This window comes from the organism of the source record quoted next, unplaced genomic scaffold (genome assembly GCF_019419815.1).
Source record: "Pyrus x bretschneideri cultivar Hongxiangsu unplaced genomic scaffold, Pyrus_bretschneideri_v1 Contig2, whole genome shotgun sequence".
NCBI classification, from domain to species: domain Eukaryota; kingdom Viridiplantae; phylum Streptophyta; class Magnoliopsida; order Rosales; family Rosaceae; genus Pyrus; species Pyrus x bretschneideri.
The window spans coordinates 14290080-14314115 of record NW_025999501.1 but is presented as its reverse complement, the minus strand read 5'-3'; the positions used below and the strand labels follow the sequence as shown (position 1 = coordinate 14314115).

Sequence of the window (24036 nt, the reverse complement as noted above, 5' to 3'; positions counted from 1 at the left end):
ATAATATAAGCATGTGATACAATAATTAAACCAGCCATCAATCACAATTTATAAACCTTGAATATAAATCATTCATAAGAAATCAATACCAAACTTTTGAAAACTCCGAAGGAGTCACCTAGACATCCAACGGTTTGCCTGGAACAATCACAACATCTCACAACCATATTATCACACACAATGAAAAATAGGGTTAGAGCAATACAGTTCGACCGAAGCCTACATCTTTGAAGCTATCTCAATCCAAACTCAATGAACCCAAGGTGGATACGATCTCGGACCATCACTCAACGAAATTGTGGAGTAAGAGAGATTCCGGACCATCACTTAACAGAATCCTAATAGATACGATTCTGGACCATCACTCAACGGAATCACAGAGTGGAGTAGGAAGGATTCCAGACCATCACTCAACGAAATCCAAGTGAATACGATTCCAGACCATCACTCGACGAAATCCAAACTAGGATACGATTCTGGACCATCACTCAATGGAGTCACCCAGACATCCAACGGTTTGCCTGGAACAATCACAACATCTCACAACCATATTATCACACACAATGAAAAATAGGGTTAGAGCAATACAGTTCGACCAAAGCCTACATCTTTGAAGCTATCTCAATCCAAACTCAATGAACCCAAGGTGGATACGATCTCGGACCATCACTCAACGGAATTGCGGAGTAAGAGAGATTCCAGACTATCACTTAACGGAATCCTAATAGATACGATTCTGGACCATCACTCAACGGAATCACAGAGTGGAGTAGGAAGGATTCCAGACCATCACTCAACGAAATCCAAGTAAATACGATTCCAGACCATCACTCGACGAAATCCAAACTAGGATACAATTCTGGACCATCACTCAATGGAATCGTGAAGTACAATGCATAACAACCAATCAATGAAACAACACATGAATCAAGTTACTCAAGTTATAAAGGCTCAACGAAACAAGAAATGAAATAATGAAACGAGGGATGAAACACGTTTCGAAGCAACAAACCCCATGACAATGGGTTAACGGTCCATCACTAGCCCTCACCTTTCCTCAAATCAAGCCAATCATACAAAACAAACCATATTTCCAATATGCATGTCAAATCTCACTTCATAAAACTACCTCAATGGCTAAATATAAAAATAAACAATTTATAGGAAACATAATTATAAAACCAATTCATATTCATATATATTAAAGTCACTCACATTTTATCATATCATACCATCTATGCAAATCAACCACCTTTCAAATATGCATGTCAAAACACATATCACGATCATCATCAGTAGACAAACCAAATCATGTTTAATAAACATAGGTCTATGGCTAAATATATATGTGTATATATATATATATATATATATATCTATATATAAATATAATCACATTATAAAACCAAGTCATATTCACAGATGATACCAATATAAGAAATCAATGTAATAACATATCACATATGTTCTAGTCACTCTCTAACCAATGTAGGCCACTAGACTTCACTTAAGTCTCCCATGGTACTAATTTTATTATTTAGAACGTAACGAGACATGTTGACAACAATTCAACTCTCCGTCAACGATAGGGTCCATCATTCTACGTAATTCGATCTTGAAGATCCACACATCGGATTTATGATCCATAACTTCCCAAAGTCCACATTATGTTTCTAGAATAACATATTAAAATTTCATTATGATCCAACGGTCGGATTGTCGTCAATCACACAAACAAGTGGCGGTCCAAATTGATCACCACACCAAACATTTGAATTTTGGGAAACCGAGCTAGGCATAGGTTCACAGGGTCACTAAAAGGTATTTGGAACCTAGACAACACTCATGAACGATCCCACATACCGCCACACGTAGTGGTAGTCAAGATGGATGGTTTAGAAACCCCGAAATTTTCAACATTAACTAGATGAACTCAAATTTACGTGGTAACTAGAGCTCAACAAGGGAAAACTTTTCACAATTAGGCTGACGGTAATTCTAACCGGAAACCGTCCAAATTCATCGGAGAAAAATCGGATTTCTAGGGTTCTAAACACCCAACTCTAAAATGAATACGAAAGCACAAACTAAGCATACCAACTTGAAGATTATGAAGAGTAGATGAAGTTTCATACCTTACTCGAAGGAAAGGATTGCTAGAATCATCGGAAAAATGATAAAACCGCCGGAAAAGTCGCGGGCTTTATGGCTTCGAACTACAAAGATGGAAAAGAAATTGGAAAATATAACACCACAGAGATGCAAGGTTCGTCAAGAGCTTTCCATGGACACCAAGATCACCCAAAACGGAGCTCAGATGAAGAAGATAAAAGCAGGTCAAGTTTGTGGGTTAATGGGTCCAAATATCCCCTAAAACGGTTAGTAGCAGCTATCCCTTTCCATTTTAGAAACCTCTCCCTTTTCTGGAGGTTTCACTCTCATTTATAGCATTTTGGTAAAATTACCAAAATGCCACCAACTACAAACGACTCTAACTTCTCCGTTCTGACTCGGAAATAAGATCCGTTTATGCCTACGCGCTCATGGAATCGAACTCTACCTAACGAATTCAAGAGCTGACCAAAAAGGTCGAGAAATTTGAAATGACTAAAGTACCCTCACTTTGTTTTTCTCAAATTTGAAGAATTAACAAACTAGTTCCAAGCAAATCTTCGAAATACATCAAGAATAAAATAAAAAAATAATTTTAAGGACGGGATATCACAATATCTGCAGCTGAGGATGCAGTTCTGAACACCAGCATAGGACCTACTCTATGTTGAGGTGGATATTTAAATAACACCCACCCTTTACAAATTTCCCAACAACTGTGAAACTGAAAGGGTTTCGAGCCGTCCTCCATATACAATTCCTCCGCTTGGTGTACTTAGAAAATATAATTACAAAAATTAAAGGAAATTAAATTATGAAATTAAATGTAATATAATTAAATGTATTTACAAAAACTAAAGGAAAGCAATTCATGAAATTAAATGTAATATAATTAAATATTTAATTTAAATTGTGAAAACACTTACTTCGTCGTAGTAATTAGCGCCACTTTCATGTCTACTTGTAGCTACTAACAATGCTTGATGCCATTTGTTCAAACTTGGGTGAACATGTTTCTTCCATCTTGAAGAACAACTCTCGTGGTTTCGAACATTCAGTGAAGTGGCACCTTCGTAGAACTCTAAGTATTTTTTGGACACACGAGTCCAAACACCTTCACTTGTTTGAGAACTCCCCCTCACACTATCTTCTGACACCCATCTATAAGCCTTGCAAAGAGCTTCATCTTCTTTTCGGGTCCAAGCCCTACCTTTATTGCAGACAAGGCCATTTGAAAATTATTGAAATAATTGAAGGAAATATTTTTGAAAGAGGTAAGAAAATATGAGAATTGAAATGGTGTATGAATGGTGAAAATTTTGTGAGGAATGGTGAATAAATGATTTAGATATTTATAGAAAAAAAATTAGAATTTTTAAGAATTAAAAAAAAATGGCCCAAAAAAAGAAAAGAAAAAAGAATCCAATGGTAACTGGCGTCCACGTTGGATTCAAAGATTTGTTTAAGAATTCATGTCGGATATAACCGACAGGATTAATAACAATGATGTTGGTTATATCCGACAAGAATTCTTAAATTCCTGGCCCAACCTGAGGCTAGCTGACTGGCTCCTTTGGGCCAATCGGTTGGCCCTTTCAGATTTCATGGGGCCCACGAGCCCTTTGGCTTAGCCTTCGGCTGGAGACGATTTTTGGGCTATTTTTGGCCCTCTGACCCTTTAGACCATTTGGTTGGAGATGGCCTAAGGGGAACGAGATATGAGCAGATGAAAAACGCATCATTGTACTCGTGAAGAATGTCGGAGATGTTATGAAACTTAACAAGAAGTTATTTTGAATGTGCATGATTTGGCTGAATATCAACGACATGGTAAGGACATTGATATCAAGTAAATATTACATTGATATTTGATTGATACATATGACGTAAATACTTAGTATCAAAACGTTAATATGACGTTGAGATGATATTGATATCGGTTGTTATATTGATAGTTGCGTCATCCACGTCGGGTTATCCTAGGTCCATGTGAGCAAATAAATCATGCATATGCATTATGGTACATGATCAATCTCCACCAATCTCTCTCCCTCCTACATAACAACTAACAATATAACTCACTAAACGCTAACGTTTGTCAAGAAAAAAATGTTCTATATAGAAAATTATGGTAATACCAAACTAATCCCTAAACTAAAAAGTTCCCTTCATCTTATTAATCAAAAAGCAAGATGGTGTTTCACAAACCTATGGAAGGCCGACCTACCAAAACTAGTTTTGATTATTTGCGAATTTGAATCATATTATTGCTAACTCATTATGAGGCTTAGTCCACTGTTCTACCCTCTTAAAATAGATAATATCTTGTTCAAAAAAAAAAAATCACAATTTGTTGAAACAAAGCTTCCTCCTAATCCGAACTTGAGGGCCATAGGTTTAGGGTTTAAGGGCTCATAGTTTAGGCCTTTCAATTAGTTGGGTTCATCATCTTTTTTTGGAGTCCATGGGCCTTTGACAAAAAGGCTTCAATCGGGTGGCCTGCTCTTGCTTTTTGGACCAGACACCCTTAACAAAATAACTTCAATTTTAAGTTTTTCTTTTTATTTCTATATAATTTAATCGTGAACTTCAATTTTAAGTTGTTTTATTATTATTATTATTATTATTAATTTTTTTTTTTTTTTTTTTTTTTGTGCAAAGATCGAGTTGTCATGTATGCAGTATGCCTCCTACCAACTAAGAGTGTGATTTGCACATTCTAAGAAGATTTCAGATCAAAATCAACATTATAATATAAAATATGCCAACTAACTAATAATTTAAAAACAGCCTAAAAATCAATCTCAGGTACCCTTCCACTTGAATTCCAAGACTTCTGCACACCTTCCAACCTTATTAAAATACCAACTATAAAAATTAGACCTGGATTGTTTACCATCCTCATCCCATACCCTTCTCATCTCCTCTTATTTTTGTGGTCACGGTTAAATCACATCAACATTTTATATTCCTATTGCTTTTTGTCTTATTATTTCTATAAAAAAAAAATTCAATTTAAAATGTTGACGTAGCTTAACTGTGACCACAAAAATAAAAGGGGATGGGAAGGGTATGAGATGGAGAGGGCAGACAATCTAGTTCCATAAAAATTGGCCACCTATGTATTCAGACAATATGTCACTTTATATACATACATACATACACATACATACACATACATACATACATACATATACATATATATATATATATATATATATATTTCTTAAATGCCTTAAATTGGAAAGTGAGGAATTATTTTTTATTTTTTAACAAACAATGTTTATCTATACTAAGAGATAAGGGGATAGGCTTAGCTCCACAATGGACTAGCAATAATGTGGTTCAAATTCGCTTCTGGCAAACATCAAATCTAAGACTTTTCATTTACAAGTGAATGGGAAAGTGAGGATTTAAACGTAAAGTTATATTGCTACTTAGTACTACGGTTTAGTGATATTTTTTTCACTTGTAAGTTAGTGGTCTTAGGTTCAATTATCGCCAAAAGCGAATTTGAGCCACATTATTATGACTAGCCGAGTGTGAGGCTTAGCCTCCCTCCCCTCACTCCTTTATCGTAAATACTGTTGTTTATTAAAAAAGAAGGTATTCATACATAAATATTGAACTCATCATCTATACAAAGCAAACTTTAGACATTTACTTACAAATAAAATAAGAATACTAACAAACTATAAGAAGAAAAAAAAATATAAGAGTACCAACAAAATATAAATTATAAAATTAGCAGTTTTTTAATTATAAATATTTGATACTTGGAACCACTCTTCTAAAAATTCCCGTCTAGCACCGCCTAGGCTTTAGGCGGCTGGCCATCGCCCCAATTAATGCCTAGGCGTTTGAAAATTAAGAAATGACGTTTAGACCTACTGAGGTGCCCACCTAGACCGTCCAGACCCGCATAGACACCCGCTTAGGTTGCAACTCACTTAGATAGAAAATAGATAATTTTCCTTTTGCATTTTATTGTTTCCAATAAATTGAAAAAGATTTATTGAACACTTAAATAAACGCATATTATATGTTTGCTCCCCATGTTTTCATTATGTTCTAATATTTCATAATATATATGTTATTCTATTTTATAGTTTATGATGAAATTATATATATTTTAAATATAAAAAAGCACTTATTTACATGAAATACAATATATTTACTTAAATCCGCCTAGTCTGCCTAGGCGCCCGACTTGCACCTAACATCTTTTAGAACCTTAATTAGAATTAGAAGATGATGGGGGTGCCATGTGTCAATCCTAATTCTGCTAAATATCTTAAAGCCATCTTCTTTCTTATTGTTTTTATTTTTTTTATTTTTTTTTGTAAAAACTAGGAATTCACATTCCAAGGGCAAAGAAGTCAAACAGGACAAGAGAGCCTACCTAGAGGCAAAGAAGCCATCTTTTCTTTTTGAACAAATCTGAAAGGCTGAAAGCCATCTCTCTTAATGGCACTTCCACAAGTGGAAGTTTGTTTTCATGTGGGAATTGTGATGGATGGTCGGTCGGTTTTCCTACCAGTCAATTTGCTGTGTCGGCTGGCTGGATCCTTCCAATCATACTTTTTCTTCCGCATAAAGACCTAAATGCAGGTTTCCAAACAAATAAAAATAAAAATAAAAATGCAATTCAAGACGCATCTGCCAATTTATGGAACAATTATCACTTCATCAAACGGACAATAATTAGAATTGTAGTTTAGAAGTTTAGCTGTGGTAAGGTTAGTTGTTTATGCAATTTTTTTACCGTTGATGCATGTGAGGTTTGCAGTATATTAATAGTCTGAATTCATCTACATTATCAATATATAACTGACTAGGTTTACTCGTGCACAAGTAGACCACTGAAATTACAATTTTCCTTTAGATTTCAATACATGACAAATACGTATTTATGTCGCTTTTTTTTTTTTTTTTTTTTTTGCATGAATACAATTGATGTTACACATGTAAAACAAGATTCTTAGTGCAATATTTGTTGCTATATGAGAAAGATTCGAGCAAATTTTAAATTTTCTGATTTAAAAAACAAATGAAGAAAAAACGATATGAAATTGGTCAGCATATTTAAAAGCATAAAATTAAAGTGGAATATTGCATGGCGTAGGAATTCCGAAGTATTGATTCTCTAGATGAGGATAAATCAAAGTTAGAAATTTGCAAGTAAGATTCCTCACCAAATTCCGATCCCTTTGTTTTTGTATTGCTGCAGGCCTGTTCAAGTTAAGTTTTTCAAGGAATCCTTCTTTAGAAAAATTTGAAATTTCTAATTGGATAGATGTCTCAACAGATAACAACTTACATGGAATCAATTTATTATATTTGTGGTGTCTCTAATAATGCATTGTCATGTAGAAAAAAACTTACACATGACAATGAAGTATTGAACTTGAAGACGCCATCTAATAGTAAATTCATTTCATTTAAGTGTATCACACCAGCATGGCCACCAGGGCCAGTTTAGAGATTTTTGAGGCCTGGGGCAATGCCGAAAAATGTGCCTTCACTTCATATAAAAAAATTATTTGTTTTTACATGTAAGACATCGATAAAATTATATTTAGAAAAACACTTTAAACTCAGTAATTTAGAAACGTGAAAAACTAATTTATTTTGTATCGAGAGAAAGAAACAAAAAAACTTCAAGCTTACAAGCAGATAGATTATGAGTTTTGTATTCCATCTGAACTTTTAAAGTGTTTTTGTATAAATCCTGAAGTATTTTTTCTTATATATTAACCTCGTCAATATAAGACTAAAAAAATAATGATATTTTCAAGTTTTTAAGGATATGTATAAGTAATGAATGGGCACCAAATTAAACCTTTTAATGACATGTCATATGATTTGCAAATTTGGTCTAAAAATTTAGTCTACGCATTGTTGAAGATTAAACTTGAGGGACGAATGTTTAAAAATAGCAACCCACATAGTTATTAGCTAGTAATTAAAAATAAATTAACAAAAAAACAAAAATTCTTAAAAATTGAAAAAAAAAAAAACATGCACATAGCATTTTGAACTTAGGACCTCTTGTTAATTTTAAATCCAAAAAGCATTGCTTCTAATTAAAGTTCTAATTATTTGGCCAAATTTTATAAATTTATACTGTTATGAAAAAAAATTTGTAAAAATTTAAATTTAAATAAGCACACATGGTGTTTTGAACCCAAAACCTCCTCATTAATTTCAAACAACAAAAACACTGGTTCTAGTTAAATTTCTTTGTCATTAAACCAAATTTTATAAATTTATACTTTTATGAAAACGTATATAAATATGCCACACTAATATTTTTGATGGTCCTAATTTTTTTGGATCCCAAACGGTCGCCCTACCTGCACTGAGCTTAGACGGGCCTGATGGTCACCATTTAGTAATATCATTTTCAGGTAAAAGTCTAATGCTATATATGGATCTTCACATCGCTTTCATGGTAACTTTACTACATCAATAAAAATGTCATCTTGACCTAAAGCATGCGATGTGTCGTAGTGTCTGATAAGTAATAAGAGAGCATTTTTCATTTGGTCACATATTTTGTACCACCATTTGTATTATCTCTAGTAGACGTAGAGGACTTACCAACACATCTCTATCAAAGAAACAATACAAAGGATGATACAATAAAAAATTTCCCCTTGCTCGTCCACTTGACCTACAAACAACTTTTCTTTAAGTTATCTCTTATACCATTTTCTTCCATATGAATGAAGCTTCATTTGGACAAATGAAAAGATATTTGAGACGGACATTTGTTGAAGTTAAACGACATCCTAGAAGCTGTGAGTTCGATATTCTAAATTGACATTTGTAGTTTGAGTCCAAATCGATAAAATACAAAAGTTCATGCATAATCAAAACAATATTTAAAAGAGAAAAACTTATATAGATAACATAACGGCGCACTCGGCCGCGTAAGTGTTTCTCAAACCAAAGTGAAGAAGAAGAAATAAAAAAAAAGACAAATGAACAAACTGGGTGCGTAATGGCTGGCCACGAAGAAGTCCTTGAGATTGACACTGTCTGTGTTTGATCTTTCCTAAAATCTACTTCTTGAACCATTCGCCAGCAGGTCAATTAAAATGACCTAATTTCAAGAGCCCAAATCTTATGTACCGAAATTTAACCATCGTGTCCTCGACCGAATCTATAACGTAAATTTTGACTGTGTCCACGAAACAGTGGCAATAAAAATATCTGAAAACTATCCCAAGTTACGAATAAAGAAAGAAGAGTGGTTGGTATTAGTAAAATCAAAAGTCAAACCTAACAAAAATGTGGCGTCGGAGCTTTTGGAGAAATGGATAGGCATTCCCAGTCATCTCTTACGCACCACCCACATGCCTAAGATAGAGGAAACGATGATCCCCCATTGGCTATAGTTGCTTCAACGTCACCTCTTTCATAAATGACTTTTAACATTTGACTGTCTCACTGATACGTAGTGTTATCAATCAAATTGTACATGTATATTTTATTATTTTATGTGTGACTATTGTATCGTTACTGCTGTTATTATGATGTGATATGTTAAGCATTCAAGTAGCATACATTCATATTTGATGAGATTAAAATTAAAATTATATAGCGGTTACAATCACTTGTCATATTATGTACTACATAAGGATATGAAAATGTTAGGAATACCATATTTTTGTATCATATTAGTGTATCATTTGGTGTGACAGTGACATATACATGTCACGTCAATTAATGAGTTAATTTCATTCAATGTTAGTTGTATGCATCACTTGCATATGTGATAGCACACTAAATATGTACAAATGTGTGGTCTCTCTAGCAAAACTCATAAAAATATGTACAAATGGCTAAATTACACTCAGTGTTCAAAATATTGGCATGCGTGAAAATATTGATTTGAAATTTGTGAAAATAGCGACAGATATATCGAATATCAAATATTGGTTTGGACGAAATATAATTTTTTTAATATTTAACAGATGTGTTAGAAATATCGACGATATATGTCGATTTTAACCTAAACATAAAATTTTCTCTGATATAAGACTTCACCCTCCATTTCCATATCTTTCTTTAATTTTTTAACAATATTGACCATATCAAAGAAATTTTAAACACTAATTACACGTGAAGATATAAACTTTATTTATTTATACCTTATACTAGATTCATAATATATTAACCATGCTGCCCATATCCTTAATATATAAAAGTAAATTATAATCACGCACTATTTTTCTATTTTTGCACGCTCTTGTGTATTTGGATTGTCATATTGAATAAATTAAATAAAAACAATATTAAATAAGAGTATATAGAAAAATCATCTAATTGCAATTATATTGTTTGTATTTAGATCTTATCTTTTTATCATTTTATTTCCTTTCACGATCTTGCAATGTTATCTGATCATCAAAATTATCTACTTTTACCGTTAAAGATCATTTTTAAAAGTAATCAAATAAAATTTATTTAAGTGCTGAATTAGACATTTTCTATAACTTTTAACGTTTATGATTCTTCTATTCACACGTAGAACATCTCCTTTTCCACCAATCCAATTCTCCTGGGATGGTCGTAAAACGACGTGGCAACAAACTTCGTTGTCGCAAATGGCCACACGGGATTAGCGTAATCCGTCAGCTAGACCATCCCCACCCACCTAAAAAGCATTTTCCCGGATACGTTTTGTCTCATGGAGACTACTCACCGTCCGATTCACGATGTCGCGGCGAACCCAGAAAAAAAGCCCTCACGACCGTTTGGAATACCGTCTCTGTCCGTCTGTGGGACCAAATACCACCAATAAGCACCCGCCACGTAGCACATCGATGCCAGCTGGAAACACTTTAATTTCGGTTGGACAGAATATCCGGATTCCATGATCACCAAAACTTGGGAAATTTTTCACTTTAATATTTCATTTATTTTATTTTATTTATTTATTTCCTTTAAATGGGAAAGCACAAAGAGAGCGGGAACACGTACAGCTATTTATTCCTTTCCTATTCTGCTTGAGCCCCATTCACTCCTCCTCCTTCCGCTCTTTCAATTTTTGAGATCTACGCTCTCTTCCTCTCGAAGCTTCCTCCTCGCTCCGCCGACGGATTTGCAGCTCCGTTCCTCCGCCGGTACGTTCTCTCCTAGCTTTTCCGACTCCGTAACCGTCGTTTCGTTCAATTTACGCAGCGTTTCTCGCTGTTTTTGGCGTCCTTTTGGTCAACCTTACTGTCGTTCTAGCTGATTTTATCGTCGTTTTGGTCAACCTTACTGTCCTTCTAGCTGATTTTATCGTCGTTTTTGTTGTGTTTGTGGATATGGTTTTCTTCTCTTCGGTTTTCGGAGGCAGAATCCGTCGACTTGGTCAAATTAATAATGCATTCGTAGCTTTTTTTTGCCGTCGTTTGGTCAACTGTGCATTGTAGCTGATTTTGGCATCGTTTTTTTTTTTCTATTCGCGGATCTGATTTTTTCTCTTCGCTTTCGTTATGCTGCTCGTATGCGTTTTCTTTCGCTGCGCGCGCTCCATGTTTGCGTTTTAATCACTGTTAATCGCCATTTAAAATGAATTATTGTGCTGAATTTATGTAAATTTCAGAGATCAATCTTTCTAGTTGTTAATATCTAAAATTGCTATTTGTTATCGCCCTGAATTGTTCATGTTCTCTGGCTTCTGGATTACTTGCAATTTTCTTAATTTTTCAGCAAAGTTAGAGTTACTGTTTGGCAGATCTAGACGCGGATTTTCGGTATATTTAGGTCAAAACGTTTTCCGTTCCGTTTCCCTTGCTTTTTGAAATAAAACGCTTTGCTAACGCGTTTCTGGAAACGTTTTCCTTCACAGTCAATTTTGCGAGGCTATTTTTGGATTATTTTGTTGAATTTTAGCCTCCTGAATTGAAGAGAAAATTGAGCTTTTACAAAATTTTAGAGCTTTGGGCATTTTTGGATTTGTTGTGAGAAAGTAATTCTTTTACTTAGTGCCTTTTGTCATTTGGATGATTGGAATCTCATAGTTTCGGACCTTTAAATTGTGAAATGTTGCATTAGTTTCATGTGATCTTGGTCTTTAATTTCGAAGGAAAAAGTTTCAATTTGTTTTAATAATTTAGAGCATGTTTGATATTTTATTTGAATTTAATTTTTTAATCTCAACAATAATTTTTAAATTTTAAACTTTAAAAACTGGTTTGGTATGACTGTTTTTAAAAGCTAAACTCAAGATTAACTAAAAAATATAGTATATTATCTAAAAACACAAAAAATGAGTTTTTAAATTTAAATTCACTCATGTTTTTTTCTCTCTTCTCCCTTCTCACTCCAAAACTATTCTTTCTTTTCTTCTTTCTCTCTACCTTTCTCCTTTTTTTTTTTTTTTTTTTACTTTTTTCGTCTCTCCTTTGATACGCAATCATTATTTTCTCGGTTTTTTTTTATTACTCATCTTCCTTTCTATCTCATTCGATCCTCTCACTTCTTTTTATTTTCTCCAATCATCTATTACTTTATTTCCTTCTCTCCCAACCCTCTATTTTTATATCTCTTTGTCCAGTTTAAGTTGTAAAATTTAAAATTTTTAAATCGCATACCAAACAAGTTTTTGAGTTTTAAAAAAAAAAAATTTCAAGAAAAATTCTTAAGAAATATTTTGAGAAATTATAAAAAATTTCAAATAGAATACCAAATAAACCCTTAGATTTTCAATCATAACTTATAATCGTTATCGTACCTGACGGTCCTCAACATCATGTTTTGATATAAATGATTATTCTAGATCTTAGCTTTTGAGACTTGTGTTTAGTGCCTGTGTGGCACACTCCATGAAACATTATCGAAAAATCGCATTCAAAATCTTTTGTTTTGCTGACTTCGTGTGGCTTTTGTACCTTGTAGATATGGCTCCACCAATTGAGACGGTTCAGAAAGTTGAGCCTCCTCAAAAAGTTGTTGAACCCCATGTCACCTATCATCATGATCATTCCTCACATCCGCCTCTAAATGAGAGGATACTTTCATCCATGACCAGGAGGTCTATCGCTGCTCACCCGTGGCATGACCTTGAAATCGGTAAGCAGTGTCTCTCGCGGCCATCTTCGTCGTGCTACATTTCTTTTATTGTTCTTATAACCTGTGTCTAACCTTTTCTTCTTTCTTTTTCCATTTCAATGCAGGACCTGGAGCTCCTAAGATTTTCAACTGTGTAAGTATATTGAACCATAATAACTATATGATGCTTTAAATTTTTTGATGATTTATCTATATGGCTTTGCTCAAATTTTGGATTCTCTGTAGTCTGTACTTAAGTTGAACTTATAGTGATTATATCTTGAACTGAATGACTGCCCAATTGAAAAAGGTAACTTAGGAAGTCATATTAGATTAAGTTGAGTTGATCAGCTATCCAGAATCTGGAGACATTCTTGACATTTACTCATATTTAATTTATCTTCCGGAAAATTATTGTTAACATTATTCTCTAAATAATCAGTTTCCATGTTACAATTCTAATAGTTATGGCATCAATAGTACTTATTCACAAGAGTGTTCAATTGTATTTGTCATTCTACTGACCATTGTTCTTGTGGAAATCATCCAGGTTATCGAAATCCCAAAAGGAAGCAAGGTGAAATATGAGCTTGACAAGAAAACTGGACTCATCAAGGTAAATATCTGTGCCAAGCTAATCTTCCTGGTAACTTCAGTACGTTAAGTGTGACTGCTAACGGGTGTTTTTTCTATGTGTAGGTTGACCGAATATTGTACTCATCTGTTGTCTACCCCCACAACTATGGCTTCATCCCCCGTACCCTTTGTGAGGACAATGATCCCTTGGATGTCTTGATTATTATGCAGGTATTTTTATGCTTCTTTCTGCTGCAAATGCTATATTGGAACTTTATTTCGTGAATATCGGGCAATGAAAACCTGAATATGATATCAACCTGTTGGGCACATACTACCCATGTCCTATCATTCACTCTGAGACAATCATATGCATGTCTCATTAAATAAATAATAATCATATAAAAAATTTGGGCTTAATTTTCCATATTTGTAAGGAATCGTGTTTTTGAAAGTATTGCGTTATATTTGTACGTAACTTTACACAGCTTCCAAATCCATTTGGTTTATTTTAAAGCTGAACCTCTAATCTGATTTGTTTTGACACTTGAAAAATCTTACAGGAGCCAGTTGTTCCTGGGTGCTTTCTTCGTGCCAAAGCTATTGGCCTGATGCCTATGATTGATCAGGGTGAGAAAGATGACAAGATCATTGCTGTTTGTGCTGATGATCCTGAGTACCGACACTACAATGACATCAAGGATCTCCCACCTCACCGTTTGGCTGAGATCCGGCGCTTCTTTGAGGACTACAAGAAAAATGAGAACAAAGAAGTTGCAGTTGACGACTTTCTCCCTGCAGCTACTGCCTTTGACGCAATCCAGCATTCCATGTAAGTGTCAATGCTCTCTGACCTTCGCACACTCATATGATTACCTCTTTGTCTGTGAATTAAACTGTCGATAGTCTTACAAGAATGTCGTGGATACAAGTTATGACTCCGTCTAAATTTCTTTTGATGTCAACCAGTGTCCATGTGCATAACATTACTCATTCTCGTTGGTTTGTTTAGTTCTACGAATGGAGTATAATCTTAATCTCTCTCTTTGTTTCGTTGTGATAGGAACCTCTATGCGGACTACATTGTGGAGAGCCTCAGGCGGTAGTTGTTCGTGCAAGTGATGAAACATGGTGCTATCACTACTCTTATATAGGGAACGTTATATATTCGTTTCTCTGTTATGAAAAATAACTGTATTATTTTGTTGTTAATGCAGACATTTATGCCTTATGCTCTATACTCTAGTTGGGATTGTGTCTTAAACCTTTTATATAGTGATGATCTTGACGAAAATGATAGGAAAAAGGAGCAAGGAAAATAGTCTGGGTTGATATATATTGGTTTATGCCTTTATTTTTTCATTTGGTATGTGACTCTTGAGTTGAGTAGCCTTTCTGTTTTTGTTGGAGAAACATTTTTTTTTACTTTCTTTGTGTCCATGTAACGGAGCAATTCATTTTGTAAAATGCTTAATTTCAAATGTATCATTTGTTACCAATTTCAAATTATGATTTTCCGATGAAATAATCGGTTCAAGGAAAGGCTTAAACTCTTTTGCCGAGATTGCATCTCAACATTGACCCTTTCATGTGATCCCCATCAGTGTCTTACTTGCCAACCGTGCAGGTTGAATTTGAAACCTTCCATTTGTAAGTAAAGTGGAATATTGAGGAATATCTAGTTAGTGGTCAAATGTCTCATGCCGAATGAATTCACTCAAGTTTAGATTTTATCTAAAAAAAGGGTGATTCTATTAACAACAAAACACCTACTTGTCTTCTTCAAGAGAAAAAGACAAAAAAAAAAAAAAAAAAAATCCCACTTGTAGTATGACGTGGAATCAAGTCTACCCAGATCCGTTACTTGTATCAATCCACACAACCGCAACTAGTACATCCAAGCTGTCTACAAGTTGTCTCCGTTCAACACCCTTACTCTCACCATACTAACAATGTTGTGCAAATGCACAAATTGGACGGTATAACTTTGTATGTAATCATCACGCTGTCATTGTTTTTTTTTTTTTACCCTCACGAGGGATCCAAATCACACTATCATTGTGGTATCATCCATTCATTGCAACATCCATTCATTTGTTGCAACACATTTTAGTTGGAGCGGTATCATGTCCACTCACATGAAAAAATAATACAGAGTGGACATAACAGTACTATTATATTCGTATTAATATTCATGTCCTAATTGTGAATTTATCTACTTAAATTATAACACGTGGGATGGTAGAATCGCATGTAAAGATTTGAGGTTTGGAATCTAAAACTTAAGTCGGTGATAAAACATTTTGGACTTGATACCAAATTAAGTTGCTCATTGTACGGTTTATCTGAACTTTTCATCTCCTAATGTGAAAGTATCGACGTATGAAAAAAAAAAAAAAAACCAAAAAACCATTTTTGAACTTCGATTCCAACGCCAAAGAAGGCTTGAGCCAAATTGATCAGACCTATTCTAATCACAGTCAGAGCCCACAGGTTGATATTGTGATAAACGTCCAGGTCACAGCCACGAATGTGCTTATCAACGAACTCCACGTGCTTCCATCGGAACTCTACACGTGGCAGAAACCCATCTTCAATCGTCAACATAATAAAATAAATAAAATCCTTTAAATATTCCAAACTCCAAGCTTAAAGGCATAAACCCTTCCGTTCCCATCCCGCGAAAACCCAAAACCCAAAACCCCTTTCCTTCCAAAGGGCGATGTCCTAAAACCCTAATTTCCCCAGTCCGAACCCAAATCCAAACGCCATGAGCTCCTTCACCAACACCACCAATTTCGACAACCTCATGCTCCAAACCCTAATGGGCAGGCTCCAAATCCGACCCCCCACCAACAACTCCTTCCTCTCCCAAACCCTCGAGGAGCTCCTCTTCGACGCCGCCAATCTCTCCGACGACGACGACGATGAGAACAAGACCCAGCTCGCCAAGGAAGAATCCCGCCTTGAGAAGGAGATCATCCGGGTTGTTCTCAGCGGCAAGACCGATTCCCTCAAGCCCAATTCGGGTCAGGCCGTCACGATCGGGGAGCACCACATTTGCGTTGGGTTTCATGAGGAATCGGGTTCGGAATATCGGGTTTGGGAGTGGCATGGGCATATCATGCTCTTTGATGAAGAGAACGGGTACACCCCTGAGTATATATATGGGAATTACTTTGAGAGGCTGATTGGTAAGGCTCGTGGAAATGGCGGCGGCGGAAGTGGTGGTGTTCGTGAAGAGGAGACCAAGGAGGAAGAGGAGGAAGATAAAGAGAAGGTGACCACTTTGGGGCTCAGGGAGTTGATTGATGGTGTGGATTCGGGTCAGGGTCGGATTCTTCATCGGAATATCAATGCGGGTTCTACAAGGTTGATATGAATTACCTCCTTTATTTTTCTTGTGTGTTTTCATATGATGTGCTTGTCATTGCATTGCTTTCACATTTGTTGGTGCTTTGGGTTTTTAAAGTAGTTGTGATTTCAGAAATGGTATATTGCAATGTGATTACGCTACATTTTGTGTTGGAACTTATATTTGGAGAGACTTCGGGGCTGCATAAATTGCACTTTTGTGCTCATTACCCAAATTGTTTAGCTAACTTCTCACATTGATGTTCGGAGTGAGCACAATCCTTCCTTCGAATATTAGGGTAAAGACTTTATGCCTACTGTATTTTGGAAAGATGGCACATGGGAGGGGCACATCTATTTTGTTGTTAGAAATGTTAATAATTTTGATTTTTGTTGGTTTAAAGTTTATTGTAATTTTACCAAATCAAGTTGGAAGCTCAAAAATAGATTTCACCGGCACTGTAATGAACATTTATGCTGTGGTTGGAAGAACATAGCCGTTGGTGGCTTTGCTTTCTGATAGACAATTCTAGTGATGAGAAAACGTTTGTGATAGGACTGTTCAAGATGTTGACTTAAAAGCTTAAGAAGTTTTGCATATCTTACCAGATAGGCTGAAAAAAAAAAGAAAAAAAAAAAATATGGCCAAGCCTTGATTATTTCGCGTATTATCTTGAAATTGGTTATGATATGGCTACTAGCAGCTATATGAGGAAGGCCGGCATCTCACAAGGAAGTAGAGAATGATTCTGCTACCACTTACTCATACCATCAATTCTTCACCTTATTGGAAGTCGATGTAAATCCCAACATCACACAAGGACCTAGAGGAGCTACTGCTACTCACTCTTACCATCGATTTGTTATCATGCTTGTAGTCTTAACGATATCCTGCCAGCCACCTTGAATGTGGACCCTTATGCTTGTTGAAACCAATCTGGCATAGGCTGATTTAAGACGAGGTTTAAAGTTCTCTTAGAATATAAATGTTCTCTGTCTAGATCTAGGAGACTAGGATCTTGTTTCAACTTGGGTGCTCTCCCCCTAAATACTGTTTTCTTCATCCCGTTGTCTGTAATGGATTTGAGACACATCACGTGAAAAAAAAAAGGAGTTATAGAAGTAGAGTTTAATTCTTTAGAAAATTTTGAATGATTTTTCTGAAGTCTTTCTCCGATTCCTTCACAAAGCGTTATGTAAGTCTACCTTGCATGTGCTTTTTTCCGTGTAATAAGTTTCTAACCGCATCTTCATGTTTCACTGATGTTTATAGTAAGTTGTGATTCAGAACTCCGAAATGACGGGATTTTTCTTAGGATTCTACATTCATGTCTAGCTGGGATTTAACTTTCAACCTCAGTATTTAATACCTATACGTATAAACCCAAATAAAGATATGGTAGTATGTGCTTTTGTGTATAGGATCCTGCCGATCGTGTCATTTGCAATGATCTACATGTTTAACCTGATTATCCTTCTTCTTACAGGATTAATTAAAAGAAAGACTTTTGGTTCTTAAGAAGTTTCTGATGTTAAAGAAGGAGCTGCGTTGAACTTTTCTTTTCTTTGGTACTTGGTGTGGGAATTCAGGACTGCTTATCACTTTACATGGTTGTAAGCTGTTTTCTTTTTGTTGGTTTTCGTTTGAATTTCCACTACGTAAGACGGTACAGAAGAAGGAATGTATTGTGAGACATCATTCTGTTAAAAGTAGTTTTTGATTAACTTATCAATGGACTAAAAATGGTGCATCGACTCTTTTATATTACTTGGTTGTAAATTTTAGTTATGCCTGTAAGCTGGCTGGTACAAATAATTGAGTTTCAAAGTTTCTTCATCAATGGACTTACAAATTTTGTGGGGATTTTGTGCCGTTTACTTCATCATTCTTGTATTCCGATTCGAGGTTTATCAAAACAAGGGAACTAGGCATATTTGACGTTTGGGATGGCTTGGCTTGGACAACTTACTAAACTCAAAGAATAGATGTTGAATGAAATTTGAATGTTGATGTACGTATTTTGTTCAAGTACACGTAGAAGATGGAGAAGTCATAAAGAAAACTATATCTATCATAACTCCCGTAGAAATGGCAAGATTGAGAGGGATAAGTGCTTTTGTAACTTCTCCATTTTCCACCTTCACATGAACAAGATATATGAAATCTACAAAGCTATTATTCTTCTCATTTCTTGAAATTTCATGCATATTGTCATATACCAAAATTCAAATTTATTCAACAAAACAACACAGAATTTGTAAATTCTCTCCTATTCTCTATAATTTTTTTTTTATTGTTTGGAATTTTCAATCGATTCTCCCTATATAATTTAATAGTACGTATAAATGATGAGGTTTCCATGCAACGGTTTATGAATAGACAAATGATCAACGCTTAAGTTTATTATGATGTTTTGGTTTTATTTTGCCTCACATTAATCTTGACTCCACCACTGTTCAAGTACCTGTTATATTATCTACATTATGGGATGATGAGTGAGTTAAGCTTGATAATGGGCTAATCATAATAATTTGGTTCGAATTCACTTTTAGCGATAATCAAACCTAAGATTTTACTTACAAGTGAAAATGAATATCAATAGACCGTAATACTAAGTGGTAAAAGGTAACAAAATTTTTTAAGAGGTCTTAGGTTTCAATCTCATGGATGGCAGGTTCTTAACCAATTTATTCTCTTACCCCTTAGTGTAAATATGTTGTTGCATAAAAAAAAAAGTTAGCAAATTCAAAGGTATTCAACCAAAATTCTAAATAAATTCATGAAACTCTATGGATACTCACCCAATGTGTTGAAAGAGTTTATAAAACTCCACACAAATCTAAGTGTATTTAGCGGAGTAGGATTCTCTCTCCTCCTATTTCCATCATATTCTTCCCCCTCCTCTCACAAATTGTTTTTTGTCTTCTTCTGACTATTAAAAATTAACACAACACGTTAACGTGGCTTAACTGTAACCGTTCAAATAAGAGGGGAAGGATAGGGAGGAAGACTAGGAAGGGAAAGAATCTTACTCCATGTTCAATATGATCTTTAAATAATTCATAAAACTTCATGTGTAGTCAATTAGGTAAAAATGTTAGGGATTTTTATGAATTTGGAGGGATTATATAATGTATTTTAGGTTTTCGGAAATCAAGCCTCTCCCTCTTAACATTTTGAATGATTTTAGTCGGGATATGAGAGCACTCATCTTGGATGGGCTTACTACTTAGATGATTTCAGCAGTTATCTGCTCTGCTCTGCTCTTGATTCGCATAGACATTTAGGAACTATTGTCCTAGGTGCTAGGGTTACGAACTTATAATCTATGATGATCTAGTCGATTAGGAAATAATCGAGTTAAGAGTTGTAGCTATGGGTGCTACAGATGGTTTAAAGAGAGAAATAAAAGTGATTGACACCGAAGCTCCTCTAAGTGTTTCAGTCGGCAGAACAACTCTAAAACAAATTTTCGAGCCTTTTTTCACGTTTGTCTGGGTCTGGAGAAAGCTGCAATCATGAGGATTTTCCTAATCCTCCCTCCCGGATTCAATTGAAAAATATAAAAATTTGTACAAGTTATCCTTTCCGTTCTCCATTAAAACTCCTTCAAACTCCGTTAATCGGTCTGACCACGACTCCAGTAAATCCAACCGCCACCACATGTCCAAATCAATCCAACGGATGCCCAATCATACACGTCACCGATCCTCATGAAAACCAATCACCCAATCACAACTAACCACCCCTCACTATATAAACAATTCGAACTACCAGCACCTCCACCAAAATCCCTTAATCCACTCCCTCTCCCCGCACAAATCCGTTTCAACTTCCCTTCGAGTCCGTTCGCACAACAAACCGCCCGAAATGGCGCCGACGAAGGCCGAGAAGAAGCCGGTGGCGGAGAAGGCACCGGCGGGGGAGAAGAAGCCGACGAAGGCGGAGAAGCAGATCCCGAAGGAAGGCGGAGGAAGCGTGGAAATGAAGAAGAAGAAGAAGGTAAAGAAATCGACGGAGACGTACAAGATCTACATCTTCAAGGTGCTGAAGCAGGTCCACCCGGACATCGGGATATCCAGCAAGGCCATGGGGATCATGAACAGCTTCATCAACGACATCTTCGAGAAGCTCGCGCAGGAGGCGTCGCGTTTGGCCAGGTACAATAAGAAGCCGACGATCACGTCGAGGGAGATCCAGACCGCCGTCAGGTTGGTGCTTCCTGGTGAGCTCGCCAAACACGCCGTTTCCGAGGGCACCAAGGCCGTTACCAAGTTTACCAGTTGTTAATTTTTCATTCATTTTTTGCGATTTTTTTGTTTCTTAATATTATTTTCGTCGTGAATAATATGCATGCGGTTGTATGGAATTGGTTTTGGATTTTTCCAGATGACGAATCTTGAGTAGTTCTGTTTATATAAATTTATTCGGTTTTGATGAATCAGTGAAATAGTGAGCAATCCGCAGTTCCGCACCGTTGTGGGATCGAAATCTTTAATAATTTGCAGATTTCAGTTGGTGAAAAAGGAATACACATTTTCCTGATGGTTGGCGGATTGATGATTCTAATTACGTTCCATTCTTTTGGTTTTTTAAATAAACTATATTATTTATGTGGAAAAGAGGGCTAAGCCTCACAATGAAATTGTAAAAATGTGGTTCGTTTGGCTTTTGACACTAAACCTTATTGCAAAGTGGTTAATCTGATCATCTTCTTAGTATGATGCTTCAATCATGGCCCATTGAGATGTTTCTCTACAGTGTCTTCATGAAACGCTATCGTGTGCTTGCCAAGGTTGCACATACAAAATTTTACTTTGTTTTTAGTAGAAGCAGTTTTACGAAAACTAGAAATATAGCCAACACGTTGTTGCGGGATTAGAAACTTTATGGAAAAATATGTTTCAAATCTATAATATATTGTTACAAAATGTTAATGTTATCTACATTGAAAGATGTTTGAGCTTTTTAAAAGAATTTTTACATGAAGAGTATAAAGTGGGTGAATGAACGCTCTTGGAATTCTTTGAACCACTCTATGAATATAGCATTACCTGTGAATGCTTGATTGTGTAACAAAAATTAGTAAAAAATTGTAATATATGAAACTTTCATATGTATAATTCAAACTTCTACACATTTATCCGTACCTTACCAATTGTTAGAAATTGCTAACATAACAATTGGTATCACATAATTGGTATGCTATTAACATAATGAATTCCGTGAAGCAAAAAAATGATATGCAATTTCAATTTACGATGCTAAAGAAGCTCTATAAGAGTAGCCGGGTCCTCTGTGCTTTATCCATCAAAGGCATTGCAACTGTAGATCTTGGAAACTATAAAAATTCATCCAGTCAAGAGACAAAATTCAATAGTTATAGGTAAGGTGAATATGGAACCACAAATGTAAGATATACTTGACAAATTTACAAATTCATTACAATTTCATAAAAAAATACTAAAACTCAAGATCTTAAATTCATAAAATATCCAAAATTTGATAAGTTTGTCAAAATAAGTATTCATCACAACAATAGCACTGAAATTGAGTTCTTTTGTTTGCCAACATTTTTCCAGCAACCAAACAGATGAAAGTATAGATGATGAAACAATCAATTCAATCAAAGACATTGAATTCAATCTCTATGACAACACAGAAGACAAACAATTGATGTCGTTGTAGGTCATTTTAAACGAAACGAAGAACGTTGTCTTACATAGTTGGACGCAGGTTGCTGATACAAAATCTATCTATGTATCTCGCAAAACATTACGGAAGTAGTAAAAAACAATCCTCACAGATGACAGTAAAATAATAAGAAGGCAAACTTGTACCAAACGTACAAACAGAACAAATACATATTAAGGCGAAAATAACCAAGAATAAAAAGATGAGGCTTTTCAAAGCCTACCAAATAGAATAACCAAGGAATTTTCCAAAGCATTAAGTGATTTTTTGTAACCCTTCTTCGTAATTCTACAAAAAAGCACATGAATAACTATATAAGCTCCTAATAAAAGCTAAAAAGCTGATATAAATTGAAATTAAAAAAACAAAAAAAAACAAAATTAGCACAAATTGAATGATTCAAATATCTGTATATCTATAAAGTAATGATAGTGATTTTTTTCTATTTGTCTTTACTATAGACTAATTCAAAGATCTGTTCTTCTTGCATATCTAATGTGGTCAATGCCGGTAGCAAATAAAACCATCCGTTCGAATCCTAAACCAAAGCCACAATGTTTGATGGTCCCAAAGCGCGGCAAGTCAACGTGCCACTCATACGGCTCAGCAGGTAGACCCATTTCCTCAATCCTGCAATAACACATCCATCGCACAATACAAACATTAGTCAGTTCATTCAAATATTATACAATACTATCCACTCGGAAGTATGGGAGAAAAATTGTGGAGGAGATGACTCCACTGGAAAGAATAATAATAATAATAATAATAACAACAACAATAATGATAGATAAAGTCACTAAAACATACAAAAACCGAATAATACCTGCTTATAACAACATCGTAATGCTCTTTCCTTTACCTTCTTCCAATCAACTCTCCACATGAAATATAAGAAAACCGTAATAGGTAATCAAAAGATACACAATGCTCAAGTATACAACAGAGCATTGAACTCAACGGTTCAAAGTTCAAAGCATAATACCCATAGCAGCCACTGTCTTTAAATCATCGTTGAGCTTTCTATGGAATGCTTTGACCCCTTTATGATAGTTGTAAACAGTAACAGGCTTTTGAAATAATACCTCCGTCAGGTATCTGCATAAAATCAGAACAACGAATCGATAAGCTCTATTTAATCAGTAACCATAATAAGAAAAACCAGTAGAATAATTCTAAGGGATTACCTTTCGTGCTCAGATGCCAAATCAATCCCCCACTCTACATGGTTCTCAAACTTCTTACACTTT

General features: G+C 35.2%; 3 protein-coding genes across 3 annotated transcripts; all 3 read left to right on the top strand.

Annotated features, from left to right (window-relative positions):
- The first annotated feature begins 11085 nt into the window (after positions 1–11085).
- On the top strand, positions 11086–15073 carry LOC103941606 (soluble inorganic pyrophosphatase 4). Its single transcript, XM_009351812.3, has 7 exons — positions 11086–11246; positions 13009–13182; positions 13287–13315; positions 13712–13777; positions 13861–13968; positions 14301–14569; positions 14801–15073. The coding sequence occupies exons 2-7, from the start codon at positions 13011–13013 to the stop codon at positions 14841–14843; spliced, it is 687 nt and encodes a 228-aa protein (XP_009350087.1). The 5' UTR covers positions 11086–11246; positions 13009–13010; the 3' UTR covers positions 14844–15073.
- Positions 15074–16400: 1327 nt separating this feature from the next.
- LOC103963554 lies at positions 16401–18856 on the top strand. Its single transcript, XM_009376382.3, has 2 exons — positions 16401–17109; positions 18579–18856. Exons 1-2 carry the CDS (start codon positions 16508–16510, stop codon positions 18586–18588), a joined length of 612 nt encoding a protein of 203 aa, XP_009374657.2. The 5' UTR covers positions 16401–16507; the 3' UTR covers positions 18589–18856.
- A 2007-nt stretch (positions 18857–20863) lies between these two features.
- Positions 20864–21461, top strand: LOC103963555 (histone H2B.9). The gene has a single exon (XM_009376383.3). It carries the CDS (start codon positions 20963–20965, stop codon positions 21380–21382), a length of 420 nt encoding a protein of 139 aa, XP_009374658.2. The 5' UTR covers positions 20864–20962; the 3' UTR covers positions 21383–21461.
- Positions 21462–24036: the final 2575 nt, after the last annotated feature.

Coding starts and splice junctions, on each gene's coding strand:
- LOC103963555 (XM_009376383.3), top strand. CDS start 20,963: ATGGCGCCGACGAAGGCCGAGAAGAAGCCGGTGGCGGAGAAGGCACCG.
- LOC103963554 (XM_009376382.3), top strand. CDS start 16,508: ATGAGCTCCTTCACCAACACCACCAATTTCGACAACCTCATGCTCCAA.
- LOC103941606 (XM_009351812.3), top strand. CDS start 13,011: ATGGCTCCACCAATTGAGACGGTTCAGAAAGTTGAGCCTCCTCAAAAA. Junction 13,183..13,286: donor GTGGCATGACCTTGAAATCG/GTAAGCAGTGTC, acceptor ATTTCAATGCAG/GACCTGGAGCTCCTAAGATT. Junction 13,316..13,711: donor CTCCTAAGATTTTCAACTGT/GTAAGTATATTG, acceptor GAAATCATCCAG/GTTATCGAAATCCCAAAAGG.